This window comes from Sinohyriopsis cumingii, chromosome 16 (assembly GCF_028554795.1).
Source record: "Sinohyriopsis cumingii isolate HCF-2022 chromosome 16, ASM2855479v2, whole genome shotgun sequence".
Classification (NCBI taxonomy): Eukaryota; Metazoa; Mollusca; class Bivalvia; order Unionida; family Unionidae; genus Sinohyriopsis; species Sinohyriopsis cumingii.
In genome coordinates, this window is record NC_142976.1 from 49,858,146 (window position 1) to 49,876,690 (window position 18,545).

Genomic DNA, 18,545 nt, shown 5'->3' on the forward strand with positions numbered 1-18,545 from the left:
TAATAAAGTCTAGAATGACAGAAGAGATTACAGAGAAGAAAGAAGAAATATATGCTGTTTATAAATAAATAAAGAAAAAAATATAATTACTTTTTATTACATTCACTTCTTACTTTTTCATATTTACATCTTTACAATTCTTTTATTTGCAACAATTCTGATTTTAGTTTCCATATTACAAGCTTCATAAATAAGGCTTTTCACAATGCACCAGTTTCAGATGTGCTTCAAAATAACAGATTTTCTTACCATAAATATTATATGGGCATTAAAAGAATGGGTTAACAAAATATATACCAAATCTGTGTTTTCTTAATTAATTTTGGTAACGGTATAATACTGTTTTTTGTTATCATGGTACTCTCTGCTATGTATAGACTTGTACTGCCTGCTTGTATGAAAACTCTAAAACTTGGTTTGAATTGCTTCTGAAATCTATGCAAAAAATAAGGATATCGAAAATTTTGAAATACCAAAATCCTGTTAAACCTAATTTGTAACTGATATTAAAGAAATATAACATGTTTCTTTGTTGTTGTTGTTGGGTTTAACACCATTTTTCAGCACACGATATGCTATACATGGCGGCCAGTATTAATGGTGGAGGAAGAACCCGGGAAAGAACCACCGACCCACGATAAGCTACTGGCAAGCTTTCTCACATACACACTGGCTGAATCTGAGACTCGAACCGCCGCAGACAAAGGTGACATGGCACTGATCCATAACGCTTTAGACCACTCAGCCACTCAGGGCCCCTCATATTTCTTTAATTATTTACATTTATCAGTATGATTTCTTAGATTTATGTGGAATTATAATACATTTTTTATAAGTATGACAAAAACAATTTCAGTAATGATTTTACTTGATTAAAATATGTCACTTCTTTAATTTCCATTTTTAAATATCTAAATTTTGATACAATTCTGAAGTTTGAATTTATTGTGCAATTTGTTTTTAAAAAGAGACAGACGGTTGACGACGTAAGTTGAACATTTTAAATCTGGAGTGACTAGCCCTATTTTCACTCTCATCTAATTTCAGTTATTTACATCAACATATTGAATGAAAATGTGTATACATATTTCCTTTCAATGGGATATCACATGAATTTATGAACAAAACTTGTCAGAAATTAAGAGGCAGAGAATATCAGATTTGTGTGGTTTGTTTTTGCCAGGTGAGACAGTGTTACATTTGTCATAGTTCAACGATAATTCCAGGGCTGAAGCTTTGGGATACATTTTTGAGAAAAACCAAATCTGGCTCTCAGATATCTTGGAAAAGCAAAAATAGCCCCATATTATATCCATATTATTAAAATGGACTAATAATTATAAACGGTGGTGAAAATTGAGATGGTTTGGATTCTTCTGACAGTTTTTTTGGTGAAAAGTGAATACATTCTTATTGAAATAATTGCTTGGCATGAAAGAATGCATTAATAAAACTGCAGTCTTGAAAATACCAGTGGTCTGGGGTGGGTGTAATGCTGACAAAGTGAGAAGCACAAGATTTTCAATGTCTTGTAACTTCCCATATCTAACTTGTGATAGCTCATTGAAAATGAAAATGTCGCCACATTAAAATGATAAATTGCTGAAAGATGACACTATAGATGTGAATACAATTAGAAATAGACAATGCATGCACAGGCAACAAATGTGTCAGTAGAATATATGACTTTATTAGATATATGAGGGGCCCCGGGTGGCCAAGTGGTCTAAAGTGCTCTCCGTTATGGATCACTGCTATCTCACCTCTGTCTGCGTGGGTTCAAGTCTGGGATTCGGCCAATGTGGGTATGTGAGAAAGCTTGCCAGTAGCTTATCGTGGGTCGGTGGTTCTTTCCGGGGATTTCCCGGCCTCTTCCTTCACCATTAATACTGGCCACTTCACCATTAATACTGGCCACCATGTATAGCCTATCGTGTGCTGAAAAATGGCGTTATACTTTACAACAACAAATGGATACATGAAACTTGGCCATGACCAAGTATGCAACAATGATACTATCATGAAAAATATCTCCAACCAATTAACCGTAAAGATTGTTCAACTCATCATCCTCCTTTAAATCTAAGCAAATTCCCAACACTTCCTGTTACTCACTGAAGCAATGTGCAATTGCATATCTGGGTCCCTGTTTTGGATTATGTTCTGATAAAATTTGGAGTGAGTAATTATTTGATTTGAAATGTGTATTATTATCAACATGATGGTGCTTTTACTCATGAAGTAACTGTGATATCAGTTTAAAGATAAATGGATGAAGTAGTTTCAAATGCTATCTTGATGTCATATGGTGTATACAAATGTACTTCAGACTCAGCATTGATGTCACATGGTGTATACAAATGTACTTCAGACTCAGCATTGATGTCACATGGTGTATACAAATATACTTCAGACTCAGCATTGATGTCACATGGTGTATACAAATGTACTTCAGACTCAGCATTGATGTCACATGGCGTATACAAATGTACTTCAGACTCAGCATTGATGTCACATGGTGTATACACATATACTTCAGACTCAGCATTGATGTCACATGGTGTATACAAATGTACTTCAGACTGAACATTACGTTTTATTAGAGTTTTGTTTTTAATTCTGAAACCCATTTGGTGGCACACCTGCACACTCCACTGACCTTGTGATCAAGGTCAAAGTCATATAAAAGTTGTTTGAGTTTGGCATGAAGTTTTTAATTTTTGTAATTTTCCAAAACCCCTTGATGGATTTTGTAAATACTTGAGATGAATCATTATTAAGACAATTTATTCTGTGATGCACTCAGTCAATCCTTTTGACATTGTGGTCAGGATTGGACATGGTATGGCAGAATGATCAGAAGCTGAACATGCCGTGTCATACTTGTGTTGAGTAATTTTCATCATACAATAAATAGATCACACATTGGTGTTGAAAATGAAACAAACTTGCTCATAAATTTTAATCTTTGTGAGCCAAGCCAAATTTCAGTTTGTGTCAAGAATTTTATTTATTTGGAATTAATTTTAGGTCTTTCTATTAAAGATTTAAATCATAAAAATTTAACAGCATCACATGCTTTCTACAGTTCTGTTAGGGGCATTGGTTCCACTCTTTTTTAGGACACCCCATATATATATATATATATATCAGGCATTTTTTGTGCAAGCTATAACAGTTGTTGTTGGTGTGGGGTTTAATGCCATTTTTCAGCACACTATATAGCAAGGCTCGAAATTAGTGGTAGTCCGCTATCCCAAGGCTAGCCGATTTCCCGTTGGACTAGTAACTTTCATAATGTTAATAGTCTGATGGGCTATTAAGTTTTGGTTATCAATAGTCAGCATTTGTTTACGCCATTCCCTAATAAAGACTTGACTTGGCAGATGTTCTGTAGAATCAAAGCAGTGGCCATTGTAAACACAGTCATAAAATATTAGCATGAGAAGATGAAGTCAATTTCTGCCTCGGAAAGGTGCGTTTCTATAACAAGAATCCATCCGATTTTGTGCATTTCACTTAACAGCACAAATAATGGTCCCGTCATAAACAACGAAAGTTTGGTAATTGATCCTAATTAATCTGATAATGAATTAAATGAAAAAATGACGTGCTATCACAATTTATTCACTTCACCACAGTAACAAACTACAAAGCAGTATACCACACAAATGAACACAGCAAAAACTATTCAAATAAATTAGTTAGCACATTTTTTTTGTTTAAGGTTCTTTTGTTGTGCTCGCAACCTAGACGCTCCAACAGGCACAAATATGAAAACTACATATTTTTCATTTGCATCAAAATAATTATAAGAATTAGATCAATTTATTATGATTACGTTACTGACACATCCTTTCCATACAACTACTTTTTCTATGATGATAAGAATAGTTTTTATATTTTTCCCTTACAAGAATGAAAAATAATTGAATACACGTGGAGGTATCCAAGTAGAATGCTGTACATTTATTGGGAATTAAAATCTCTGAGCATGGGCATCTAAGATTTGTGAATTTTCTGCCTTATTATTAATTTCAACAATACACTGAGGTTCGATTAATTTGGAACAATTACCAAACCTACGACTTATGATACCGTAATTGGAGCTGTTAAATACAACGTGTCAGATGGATTCGCTTGATAGGAACACACCTTTTCCAAGCTGAAACACTATCTTCTGATGCTAATATTTTATAGCAGTGTTTACAATAGCCACTGCTTTGATCATGAAAAACATCCACTGAAGTTAAGTCTTTGTTAGGGAGAGTCCATTTAATTGTGGGATGGGGCAAAGACACGTGTTTTGAAACGTGTTTCTTGCTCTGACCTTCTTGTATAAAGGACACTGTGCCATTCCTTTTCTTGCTTTAAATAATCTGCGTCAGCTATACTACAACATCTCGTATTTCAAAACAAATCACAATTCCCTCCTTATAAGACAGGCAAAATGTGGCAATCGATAGGTGTTCAGCCACCAGAAAAAAAAGCAAAAGTTGAATGATAATGATGAGGAATAATTCTTATGATAGAGAAAAGCGTAATGGAAAGTTTCAGAAGAAATGGACAAAAGACTGGGAATGGGTGAATTATGACGAGGAAAGGAACGTTATGTGTAACAGGTGTATGCAATTCGCAAAAACAAACATAAAACATCCAGTTTTGTTGGGGGTTGTTCGAACTTTAAAATTGAATTGGTAAAAATACATTAAAGCTGTGTGACATTGTTTTGTGAACAGAACTAGTAAAGATTTGGCAGGACTAGTAAATTTCTCAATATACTAGTCCTTCTGGCTACAAAGAAATTTGTGTTAAATTCGAGCCCTGGATAGGCTATGCCTGGTGGCCAGTATTAATGGTGGAGTAAGAACCTGGGAAAACCTTGGAAAGAACCACTGACCCATGAGAAGCTACTGGCAAGTTTTCTCACATACCCACATTGGCTGCATCCCAGACTTGAATCGCCGCAGACAGAGGTGAGATGGCAGTGATCCGTAACAGTGAGTGCTTTAGACCACTCGGCCATCCTATAACAGTGATGTATTATAAAAAGTAAGAGTTTCAACAGAAACTACTCTGTACCAGATCTTTCCTAGAAATGTCAGTGAAAATGAGGTATTATTAGAACTCAGAATAACTTTAATTTTGACTAGTCTAAGCATTAATTTATAGAGGAGTTCATTGATGTTTTATGGACACCAACTGAAATATTCATCAACAAATGAATTTTAAATTAAGCAACAAAAAACAAAAATCTGTTTAGCACCATCCAGGAAATATAGTTATGTATTACACTGACACTAGTACAAAAGGACAATGGTAACTAATATAGGGACCAAAAGCACATATAAGAAATTTCAAAAGCTAATGCTAATCTTCAAAGACTGAAATATTGGTACCATATATACTCACGTACAAGTCCATCAGCAAACTGTACAGATCTAGATCTGCTGACACATTATGTAATGGAATTTCTGGGTCTGTGCAGTTTGTTATGAGTAATCAATAGAACAAACAGGCATATTATGCTATGGTAGATCTGGGTCTGTGTAGCTTGTTATGAGTAATCAATAGAACAAACAGGCATTTTATGCTATGGCAGATCTGGGTCTGTGCAGTTTGTTATGAGTAATCAATAGAACAGACAGACATATTATGCTTTGGCAGATCTGGGTCTGTGCAGTTTGTTATGAGTAATCAATAGAACAAACAGGCATTTTATGCTATGACAGATCTGGGCCTGTGCAGTTTGTTACGAGTAATCAATAGAACAGACAGACATATTATACTATGGAAGATCTAGGCCTGTGCAGTTCATGAGTAATCAATAGAACAGACAGACATATGCTATGGCAGATCTGGGTCTGTGCAGTTTGTTATGAGTAATCAATAGAACAAACAGGCATATTATGCTATGGTAGATCTGGGTCTGTGCAGTTTGTTATGAGTAATCAATAGAACAAACAGGCATTTTATGCTATGGCAGATCTGGGTCCGTGCAGTTTGTTATGAGTAATCAATAGAACAGACAGACATATTATGCTTTGGCAGATCTGGGTCTGTGCAGTTTGTTATGAGTAATCAATAGAACAGACAGGCATATTATGCTTTGGCAGATCTGGGTCTGTGCAGTTTGTTATGAGCAATCAACAGAATAGACAGGCATATTATGCTATGGCAGATTTGGGTCTGTGCAGTTTGTTATGAGCAATCAATATGACAAACAGGCATATTATGCTATGGTAGATCTGGGTCTGTGCAGTTTGTTATGAGTAATCAATATGACAGGCATATTATGCTATGGCAGATCTGGGTCTGTGCAGTTTGTTATGAGTAATCAATATAACAAACAGGCATATTATGCTTTGGCAGATCTGGGTCTGTGCAGTTTGTTATGAGTAATCAATAGAACAGACAGACATATTATGCTATGGCAGATCTGGGTCTGTGCAGTTTCTTATGAGTAATCAGTAGAACAGACCGGCATATTATGCTATGGCAGATCTGGGTCTGTGCAGTTTGTTATGAGTAATCAATAGAACAGACAGACATATTATGCTTTGGCAGATCTGGGTCTGTGCAGTTTCTTATGAGTAATCAATATGACAGGCATATTATGCTATGGCAGAGCTGGGTCTGTGCATTGTGTTATGAGTAATCAATAGAACAGACAGACATATTATGCTATGGCAGATCTGGGTCTGTGCAGTTTGTTATGAGTAATCAATAGAACAGACAGACATATTATGCTATGGCAGATCTGGGTCTGTGCAGTTTGTTATGAGCAATCAGTAGAACAGACCGGCATATTATGCTATGGCAGATCTGGGTCTGTGCAGTTTGTTATGAGTAATCAATATAACAAACAGGCATTTTATACTATGACAGATCTGGGTCTGTGCAGTTTGTTATGAGTAATCAATATAACAAACAGGCATTTTATACTATGACAGATCTGGGTCTGTGCAGTTTGTTATGAGTAATCAATAGAACAGACAGGCATATTATGCTATGGCAGAACTGAACCTTGTTTGCAGTTTGACTCGACTTATAAGCGAGTACAGACAGTATGTGTGGCTTGTTCAGTGGACATTTGCAATTAATATTCACTATATACAATATACCCTCATCATAATGCTATTCAAGTGTCATAAAAGTGTTGTGTTATATGTGAGGTTACCTTTAAATGGGGAACAATATACACAATTTTAATATCACATAATTTAATTCAATCCCAGACCACAGCCATTTAGAAAATGATTGTGTTATAAAGGGGTGCATTATGCATAATATTACTACCACATAATGTGATTCAATGCCAGACCATAGTGACCTAATTAAATGGACTGTGTTATACTGGGTACATTATACACAATTTTACTATCACATTTTTTAATTCAATACCAGACCATATTCACCTTATTAAATGGACTGTGTTATACTGGTTTACGTAATACACAATTTTATTATCACATTTTTTAATCGAATACCAGACCATATTCACCTAATTAAGACTGTGATATAACAGGAGAACTTGTCTCATAGCTTCAGTGGTTTTAGTTGCCAAGGTGTTGCATAGGCAAATGTGGTTGGCATATTCCTGTGTCAGGAGCGAAGTGGTATCACCATAACCATTGACCTGTTGGTTCTCTCTGGAGCAGTGTGACTTTCTTCTCTCAATTACAGGCCGTTGCTCTTGCTCATATTTCTATATGAAGCAGAAAGAATCTAAGTATGAAACCAGAACAAGAAGTCAGCAAAAAAAATCTTGATAAAAATATTTTAAAAAATTGGCATGTATTATACAGTTTTACTAATTACACATCATTTAAAACTAAAACTTATAAACCAGATGGTTAAGCTGTGTAGATATGAGATCAGGCCTTTACTTGACTGATCAGGTACATATTCAAAGGTCTTTTAATTAGTAACATAGATAAGTTATTTTTTTTATACCAGAGCTCAGTCTCAAATTGAAAGGCTGCCTGATCAAGTGAAAATGTTTTTCCATATTTTAATTTACATGTTGTGAAAGCAATGTGTGTCACAGCGATGTGACTGAAAAATGTTAAAGCTACATAAGAAATCCCAATCACACACACAGATCATTAAATAGAACTGACCATTTAGTTTTTGAGATGGGGGAATGATTTTTGGGAAGACAAGAACTGGGTTCTAAATGGCTAGAAAAATAAAATGCACATGATCTGGTAAATATGTAGAAAAATGGATTAATTCTATCCATCCAATCAAATGTTATCTTTAGGTGAAAGAAAAAAATGCTTTTGGCTTGAGCATTAAACGGTCAGTTTCTTAACTAAACAAACCTATATTCTTATTCAGTTGAAATATTTTGTGCATGTGGCATATTATTTTAAAAGTATTTTATCCGTACATAATTGAAGATCTTGAATTGTATAAACTTTGATTTTTCAATGCCTTCTCCTCACACCAAAATTTTCAGAATGTTATGTGACATAATTCCATGACTGCTGTTATGAGATCGACAGGCAATTTCTGCATTGTGAAGTAGCAGTGACAGGAATGAGGCTCAAACTACAGATAGCTTGAATAGAAACATTTTGTCGCTTATAACTGATGGAGAGAATTGGCTGAAAAGTGATCTGTGGTGCCCCAAAAATCTCTTTGGTTAAGGGATTGCTGATGATAAGATGATGATGATAATGATGATGATGATGATGATAACTGATGCAAACACGAAGAGTGCTGCATATCCATCAATAATCCAAATATCTTAAATCCAATAATCCAAATATCTTAAATCCAATAATCCAAATATCTTTAATCCAATAATCCAAATATCTTCACAAACTTGGAATGCGCTCTGAAATAAGCCAATGATCAAAAATTGTAATAATGAGATTTGATAACCAAATCCCATTTTGCTTATTTGCCAAGTTTTCAAAAAAACAGGACGATAAAATTTGTGTTGAATTTGAAACTTTATACCAATATTTGTAATTATTTGCATTCTAATGACTTTCAAAGGACAACATTCAATATGTCTATATTGGAAGACTCAGGTTTTATACCCAAAATGTTCTTAAGAAATCGGGTATGATCATTTTTCGACATCATTTCCACAATGAAGAACTCTTTCTCAGAACCATATGTGAGTATAGGCAAAACAAAAAAGTTAAATAAAGAAAACCTGTAACTGATTTTCATACATGATTACAGTGCTTGTAATTGATTTTCATACATGATTACAGTGCTTGTAATTGATTTTCGTACATGATTACAGTGCTTGTAATTGATTTTCATACATGATTACAGTGCTTGTAATCAATTTTCATACATGATTACAGTGCTTGTAATTGATTTTCATACATGATTACAGTGCTTGTAATCAATTTTCATACATGCATAAATTCTTGTAATCGATTTTCATACATGATTACAGTACTTGTAATTGATTTTCATACATGATTACAGTGCTTGTAATTGATTTTCATACATGATTATTGATTTTCATACATGATTATCTATTTTCATACATGATTACAGTGCTTGTAATCGATTTTCATACATGATTATAGTGCTTGTAATTGATGTTCATACATGATTACAGTGCTTGTAATTGATTTTCATACATGATTACAGTGCTTGTAATTGATTTTCATACATGATTACAGTGCTTGTAATCGATTTTCATACATGATTATAGTGCTTGTACTTGATGTTTATACATGATTACAGTGCTTGTAATTGATTTTCATATATGATTACAGTGCTTGTAATCGATTTTCATACATGATTATAGTGCTTGTAATTGATTTTCATACATGATTACAGTGCTTGTAATTGATTTTCATACATGATTACAGTGCTTGTATTTGATTTTCATACATGATTACAGTGCTTGTAATTGATTTTCATACATGATTATTGATTTTCATACATGATTATCGATTTTCACACATGATTACAATGCTTGTAATCGATTTTCATACATGATTACAGAGCTTGTAATTGATGTTCATACATGATTACAGTGCTTGTAATTGATTTTCATACATGATTAGTGCTTGCAATTGATTTTCATACATGATTACAGTGCTTGTAATTGATTTTCTTACATGATTATTGACTTTCATACATGATTGATTTTCATACATGATTAGTGTTTGTAATTGATTTTCATGATTATTGATTTTCATACATGATTACAGTGCTTGCAATTGATTTTCATACATGATTACAGTGCTTGTATTTGATTTTCATACATGATTACAGTGCTTGTAATTGATTTTCATACATGATCATTGATTTTCATACATGATTAGAGTGCTTGTAATTGATTTTCATACATGATTATTGATTTTCATACATGATTAGTGTTTGTAATTGATTTTCATACATGATTATTGATTTTCATACATGATTACAGTGCTTGTAATTGATTTTCATACATTATTATTAATTTTCATACATGATTATTGATTTTCATACATGATTACAGTGCTTGTAATTGATTTTCATACATGATTACAGTGCTTGTAATTGATTTTCATACATGATTATAGTGCTTGTAATCAATTTTCATACATGATTACAGTGCTTGCAATTGATTTTCATACATGATTACAGTACTTGTAATCAATTTTCATACATGCATAAATTCTTGTAATCGATTTTCATACATGATTACAGTACTTGTAATTGATTTTCATACATGACTACAGTGCTTGTAATTGATTTTCATACATGATTATTGATTTTCATACATGATTATCTATTTTCATACATGATTACAGTGCTTGTAATCGATTTTCATACATGATTATAGTGCTTGTAATTGATGTTCATACATGATTACAGTGCTTGTAATTGATTTTCATACATGATTATAGTGCTTGTAATTGATGTTCATACATGATTACAGTGCTTGTAATTGATTTTCATACATCATTATAGTGCTTGTAATTGATGTTTATACATGATTACAGTGCTTGTAATTGATTTTCATATATGATTACAGTGCTTGTAATCAATTTTCATACATGATTATAGTGCTTGTAATTGATTTTCATACATGATTACAGTGCTTGTATTTGATTTTCATACATGATTACAGTGCTTGTAATTGATTTTCATACATGATTATTGATTTTCATACATGATTATCGATTTTCACACATGATTACAATGCTTGTAATCGATTTTCATACATGATTACAGTGCTTGTAATTGATGTTCATACATGATTACAGTGCTTGTAATTGATTTTCATACATGATTACAGTGCTTGCAATTGATTTTCATACATGATTACAGTGCTTGTAATTGATTTTCTTACATGATTATTGACTTTCATACATGATTGAATTTCATACATGATTAGTGTTTGTAATTGATTTTCATGATTATTGATTTTCATACATGATTACAGTGCTTGCAATTGATTTTCATACATGATTACAGTGCTTGTATTTGATTTTCATACATGATTACAGTGCTTGTAATTGATTTTCATACATGATCATTGATTTTCATACATGATTAGAGTGCTTGTAATTGATTTTCATACATGATTATTGATTTTCATACATGATTAGTGTTTGTAATTGATTTTCATATATGATTATTGATTTTCATACATGATTATTGATTTTCATACATGATTACAGTGCTTGTAATTGATTTTCATACATTATTATTAATTTTCATACATGATTATTGATTTTCATACATGATTACAGTGCTTGTAATTGATTTTCATACATGATTACAGTGCTTGTAATTGATTTTCATACATGATTATAGTGCTTGTAATTAATTTTCATACATGATTACAGTGCTTGTAATTGATTTTCATACATGATTACAGTGCTTGTAATTGATTTTCATACATGATTACAGTGCTTGTAATTGATTTTCATACAAGATTACAGTGCTTGTAATTGATTTTCATACATGATTACAGTGCTTGTAATTGATTTTCATACATGATTACAGTGCTTGTAATTGATTTTCATACATGATTACAGTGCTTGTAATTGATTTTCATACATGATTACAGTGCTTGTAATTGATTTTCATACAAGATTACAGTGCTTGTAATTGATTTTCATACATGATTACAGTGCTTGTAATTGATTTTCATACATGATTACAGTGCTTGTAATTGATTTTCATACATGATTATAGTGCTTGTAATTAATTTTCATACATGATTACAGTGCTTGTAATTGATTTTCATACATGATTATAGTGCTTATAATTGATTTTCATACATGATTACAGTGCTTGTAATTGATTTTCATACATGATTACAGTGCTTGCAGAGTGAATGACTACATACCTAGTGTACCAAAACATTTAAGAAACGTTATTGCTTTAACCTATCCCTGATGGAGTATATTTTATTACTATGGAGGGCTGATCAAATCATTATTTCATCCCCACATCCAGAAAAAAGTATTTTCAGAAAATTCACTTGTGTTGCCTACCTTTTCATCTGTCTCAGAATTTTGATCACTTCCTCCATTTCAAAATGATGCATGGAGTTTAATCCACAGAAGAAAGGAAAGAAATAACACAAAATATATTTCTTCAAAGTGACAAGTTTTTACTTTTCTATTGTGAAGGTATTTTATATAAATTATTTGTTGTTCTAAGATGGTAGCATCTGTTCTTCCATCAGCTGGAATGGAAATGAATTTTCTGGCATTCAGACTTTCCTTAATGTCTACTCTCAAGACTTGCTCAATTTACAGTACGGTCTCTTGTCCAATGTCTGTTCACAGAATTACTTCAACCTCTCCTGAAGAACCTTCTACTTCTGAAATATGAAAATTTCGGACAAGCTCAAGCATCTAGTCTTTTTTTATAGACTCTTACCTCTTCTGAGTAAGATCTGATACAAAGTTCACAACATTAGATGACATTGTGAATACTTGTTGGTTTCACTAAAGATTTCACAAATATGTGAAATTAAAATCATTCCCAGGAACCACGCATATTCCAAAACAAAGTCAATTGAAAATTTAAAGACAGTTTGTAATATCTCTTAGATATCTTAAAGAAATTCAAATCCTAGATGAGCCCCCAATTTCTGTTAGGACTTGATGGTCTTAAACCATTTTTTGAAAGACGCAAACCAACAAGTTTAGTAAGATTAACAAATTATTTAATCCTCTAAGTGACAATGCGAAAATTTAAGGCAAACTTGCAGTATTGTGAATTAATTCCCATATAATCCTAAATGCTCTATCACAAGTACAAATGTAGAAAATGTTCCAAATGAATTCCAATGTGCCAATGTACCAAGTCTTGATGTATCACAATGATATATGCCAAAATGTCTTCCAATATATCCTCAATAATCCCAAACCAATGTTTTAGTCCTACAGTTAATAAGCACTTTGTAATTCCAATGGATCATTTAAATAAATAGTTTATCATATTATAACTGAACACAAATAAAAGTGATTCCACAAAACTGATATTAAAAGAGGAATTAATAATTTTGTTGATAACAATACATGTATTATACAAAAACCTAAGAAACAATAAAATGATGAGGATGTGTTTCAAAATTTCCCTTCTAGAACATTTCAAGCATTTGTAAATTAGGCTAGACCTTTAACTCAAATGTCAGCAGCCATTTTAAATTTTAAAAACATTAGTCAGGTAGGCACAAACTGCTACTCTCATGGAAAAAAGTCAAGCATACAATATAAAATTAAATACACATGACAGTAGTAACAGATGCCAAATTGTACAGCAGGTTATCATCAGTATCAATTTTATGCTGAGATGCTTTCTTTCTGATTTAGTTGGCAGCTATTAAAGATATCTCATTTGAAATTTGTTGCTTTTAGTAATGGTGGTTATAGTTTGTTGCCTATCAGCATCATTTACTATCAAGACTTTCATGTCAAAAATTAGTCTTGTGCTTGTTGAGAAGCTGAAATAATCAACTGTACACAGACAACACATGACGCACAACACAAACTGAACACAGGCCCACACCAAAAGCCCACATGACCTTATGACCAGGTGAGCTAAAACTTGTATCCAAGAACTTTTATCACAAAATCTGCAAATGATTATACAACAATGTTCTTTCTCTACATTTTGCCATGTGATGTAATGAGCTACAAATTTCTCTCATGAAAAAATTATCTTTTTGTCTCTTAACAAATATATCCATTACTAGCTGCGAATAATAAATTAGTCACTAGTATGATTGTAATGATAGTTTACATATTGTTTCCATTGTGGTATCTAATTTATCTCAATGTGGATTACAGAATTACCCAGTCTTATCTGCACTATTGCTGGCAAAGTTTAAATCACTTGTGGAAGTTGCTGAAAAATTTTGATACGCCATTTGAAAAACTGAGTGACCAGGTCATAATGCGGAGATTTCTGTTTCCACTAAAGAAGTGTTTTTCCCAGATAAAGATATGGGATGCATATCCCATACTCTTAACTCATTAATCCCTGGAAATTATGTTCATTTCTGCTTAAAATTGGGGGTAGGAAATGCAATTTAAGGATTACTTCTTAATGCATCCAATCACATCTAATTCTAAGTGGTTTGCCTTTTGCCAGATGCCTAGGTATTATAAAGAAATTTTTACTTGCTCATGTACAGAAATTTGAAAACTCGACTGTCCATTGTCAACAATACCCATGATTTGTGTGTCCTGGTCACTGTTTACTCTAAATTACAAATTTATCTGACTTCTTGCAAAGGTCAACCTATCCATGTGCAGTTCACACCAGTCTGCCATCGATCTCAGACCAAAAAGTAAAAAATACTGACAAACTCTGGTTCTGGATTTGGCCTAAAAATTTAGTCATAATATCATTTGTTTCCCTGCTATATTTTGTAATGCGATATGAAAGTGTACATTATTTGGTATCATTGTAGAGTTACATCTGTTTATTGTTCTGTAATACCACTCACTTTGGTGTATCATAAATGATGTTGATGGTACAGAGCTCGGAAGTAGGGTACAACTCCATGGCAGTTAAACGTGGCACGCTGGGTTAGCAAGTTAACCAAGACTATTTGATGGATTAAGAGTCATTATTGATAAGAGGTTACTGCAACTTAACAGATTTTCAAAATCCTACCTGTATTTCAATATATGACTCGGAACAAAATGACATTAACAAATGACAAATGTAAGAGTCTTGACGTGAGGATGCTCCAAGCCAAAGTTGAATTGCTAATGCTGTTCAGGCAGTTTCCGACACACTGCTTCAAGTTGTAACAATTTTATTATAAGGGCATTGTTTCATACAACACTGGAAACAATCATAAAAGTAGAAAAGATACAATAAAGGTAGTCTACATATTTTGTTTAGTCAAAATAAGTCACAAAGTTTTATCAGTGGCTTTCCAATAATTTATGGTTTTAATTTTATCACACATTGGCTAACAGATCATCCTCATCACTGGTACAAACCTGAAAGCCTTTGCTGCAAAGGTTTCCCTGAAAATGTATATGGGGGGGGGGAGGGGAGGTGCAGGATACTATTCAGTCAGGCATGAAAAGTTGCACTTAAACGAGAATCCATGTTAATTGGTGGTAATAGGAATTTAATTAGAGCTAGAGTATGTTATTCTTAATTAAGAAGTGTTCTTATTAATCTATAATTTATATTCTTTACATGTTGACATTATCATTTAATGACAATGTTTACAATTTAACAAGTCCACTATAGAAAGTTGTCAAATTGCAATTTCTTGATTCTTCATTAAAAGGAAAGTAAACAACACACAAGAAACCCCAACAAAACATGTAGGTCCACATCACTGCATACGAATCATTTTATTCCCCAAAAAATTCTACTTGAGTGATCAGAATTTGGAAGAAAATATCAATATAAATTGTAAAATTATCAATACACTTATGGTATCACAAATCTTGATAACGGCCCCTTAACAAATTAATGTTCCTTGCTTCCCCATACAAATTTTCCCACTGTGACAATGGTAAAATACTTGCTCACCTGGAGCATCCAGCTCCATCAGTAACTTGGGTAACCAGACGTCTCTTCTCTTGGAATCCCGGGCATCAATATAGTGTAAGACACTTAGGTAATCAGGAATTTCACAGTCCTCTAATAATACTGGGACAACAAACGTTTTACCTTTGCTAAAACCATGACTCAAAGCCATTTGAATTTCATGTACAACAAAAGAACTCTGAAAAGCTTTTCTGGTCATAACTATAACAGTTTTGTACGCCTTTTTCATGCTATCGCTGACAAACTGTAGTAATGAAGTTCCTGGAGTATTGTCTCGTTCATAGTCACAGCAAACAAATCCATAGCCTGTTTCTAGTGTGTGTGTAGTTTCTCGTACCCACTCTATATCTAAGCTAGCGTAACAGAAAAAGACGTGGTATCTTTTTCCTGGTGGCAAAGCTCTTTTCCGTAACGATGCTTGGAATTCATTGGGTTTAGTCAGATCTGATGCACAAAGATACATTTGTCCAGCAGTATCTGTCATTTCCTACAAAGGCAAATTAAAGTAATAGTTAGATATGTTTGTCCCCCCCCCAATCATCATTACAACACAAATATTTATACTGCTTCCAAAATAATAAATAATGATGCAACAATATTGATTTGTCATGGCATTTAGAGTTAATCAAAGACAGGTTTGCAGGTTGCTGTCTTCCATTTATAAAGCATGCTTGCACCATGGACAATATGTGTTTTTTTTGTTTGTTGTGTTCTTGGGTTTGTAATTTATTCCAAGTCTGAACCATGTCAGACCAGAAATATGGTCACTATATTGGTAACAAGCAGAGTCAGTCAGATGCATGATCAGGTCCTTTAAAAGCATGGACTCTGCTCATTATCAACTTGTGCTAGATCTTAATGACATTCCCATAGCTCAAGTGTATTCATATTGGATCAGATATAAGTGGTACCATGAAAATGTTAACGGATAAATAATGTATAACAGACATGACACTATACTATAAGCCCAAATGTGCTTGTAGTCAGAACAGCTAATGATTATCTAAAACCAAGGGATTTTATTCAAAGTCTTATATCTGGTCAGAAAGTAAAAAAATTCAATAACAGGCTTAATCTAAAACAATTTAATCACTGACTTTAATCTACCATGTCAATAGATGTATGGATGGATGTGCAGATGGACATACACACAGATATCACACCCTTGATATTCTGCTAAGATGGGCTCAACATCAAAGCAAAACATGGTTTAAAATATAACAATTCTAGTAAGTTTTTCAGCACAGTTATCATGGTAGATTTTTTACTTTTGTGTGAAGAAATGCAATCGACGTGAAATTTAACATGTAGTTCCTATATCCTTTGACCAGCTCCTGATGAGGTATAATTTAAGATCACACTGTTGATCATGTGTCAAAATAAACATTCTTAAATTAATACTCACAGAAAATGTGATAGTGAAATTCAGTTTCAGTGTTTACTTGCACTGCTGCTTCATTTATATAGAGTACAAGAAATTACAGTTTCATGCCCACAGGTTGTTTAAAATTGTACTCAATTTTAACGTTACAAATGGATCTACTACAGTACTGAGTAAAAGGCAAACATGCTCCTTGATATCGTACTTTACCATGACAAGTCTCGTACTTTACCATGACAAGTCTCGAGTAGCAGGTAATTTTAAAGACCCAAATAACCTCATACCTGCATGGCATGTCACAAGAATTTTGTACTCCCAAAACCCCTGACATGGCCTTGTTTTGAGAAACAAGGTTTTCAGTAGCCATTGAAAAATAAAATCAGTATATGTTTGAAGAAAAGTGGTCTGTGAACATCGTAGCCGTCACGTGCCACAGATAAACAAACATGGTCTACTCATTAGCCAGACTGTATCACAAACAAACAATAATTAAAATATTAAATTACTTTATAAGTAAACTAGATAATGCAGATGATGTTTGAATTAGGTAAATTTATAAACAGTTCAAGACACTGACGTGAAAATTCATAGTTACAGACCTGGATATCATTTATGATACTGAGCCAAATGAAGTAAATGTTCAACTTGATTCTACCGATATGGATGCGTTTGATCCAGTTCAACTTCCAGAAATGCACTGGTTTAATTTATCTTTCTACAGACATAATTTCATGAGTACACAATTACTCAGTACTTTATTTTACTTGACTCGAGTAAAGTTGTACATTTGATTAATTGTCAATTACTTATTATAACTTTCTTATAATAGACAATACATGTATTACATATTTTAATAAAATAAATTACTTGAGATCTTTACTAAGTAATGAAATTTTATTTTAAAACACAACTTACTTAAATGTTGTAGCTGAAAAGGATACATTATTTGAAACAATAAAAGGAATTACTTGGAATGATTTTTACTTTATATTAGTAAAAAAATTTACTATGTGATTATTAGTTTTAAAAAGCAATTACTCTTTTACACACAGTCATTTTAAGTAGTTGCAACTGAATTCTAAACAAGGAAAAAGAACCCACCAATCCACGAGAAGCTAATGGCAAGCTTTCTCACATACCTACATTGGCCAAG

The 18,545-nt window shown here is 32.9% G+C and overlaps 1 protein-coding gene across 7 annotated transcripts in view; it reads right to left on the minus strand.

The window, feature by feature from the left end:
• Positions 1 to 80: 80 nt before the first annotated feature.
• The window catches only part of LOC149780390 (uncharacterized), a 41,187-nt gene continuing 22,722 nt past the window's right edge, over positions 81 to 18,545 (minus strand). For 6 of the 7 annotated variants that reach the window (XM_089937301.1, XM_089937299.1, XM_089937300.1 and 3 more), the window contains one exon: positions 15,240 to 16,498. In XM_089937301.1, the coding sequence (XP_089793427.1) occupies positions 15,923 to 16,498 (576 nt within the window). In that variant the 3' untranslated portion in view covers positions 15,240 to 15,922. Of the gene's footprint in view, positions 7,709 to 12,473; positions 12,806 to 15,239; positions 16,499 to 18,545 lie in introns of those variants that run through there. The other variant, XM_089937298.1, reaches the window with a different exon arrangement.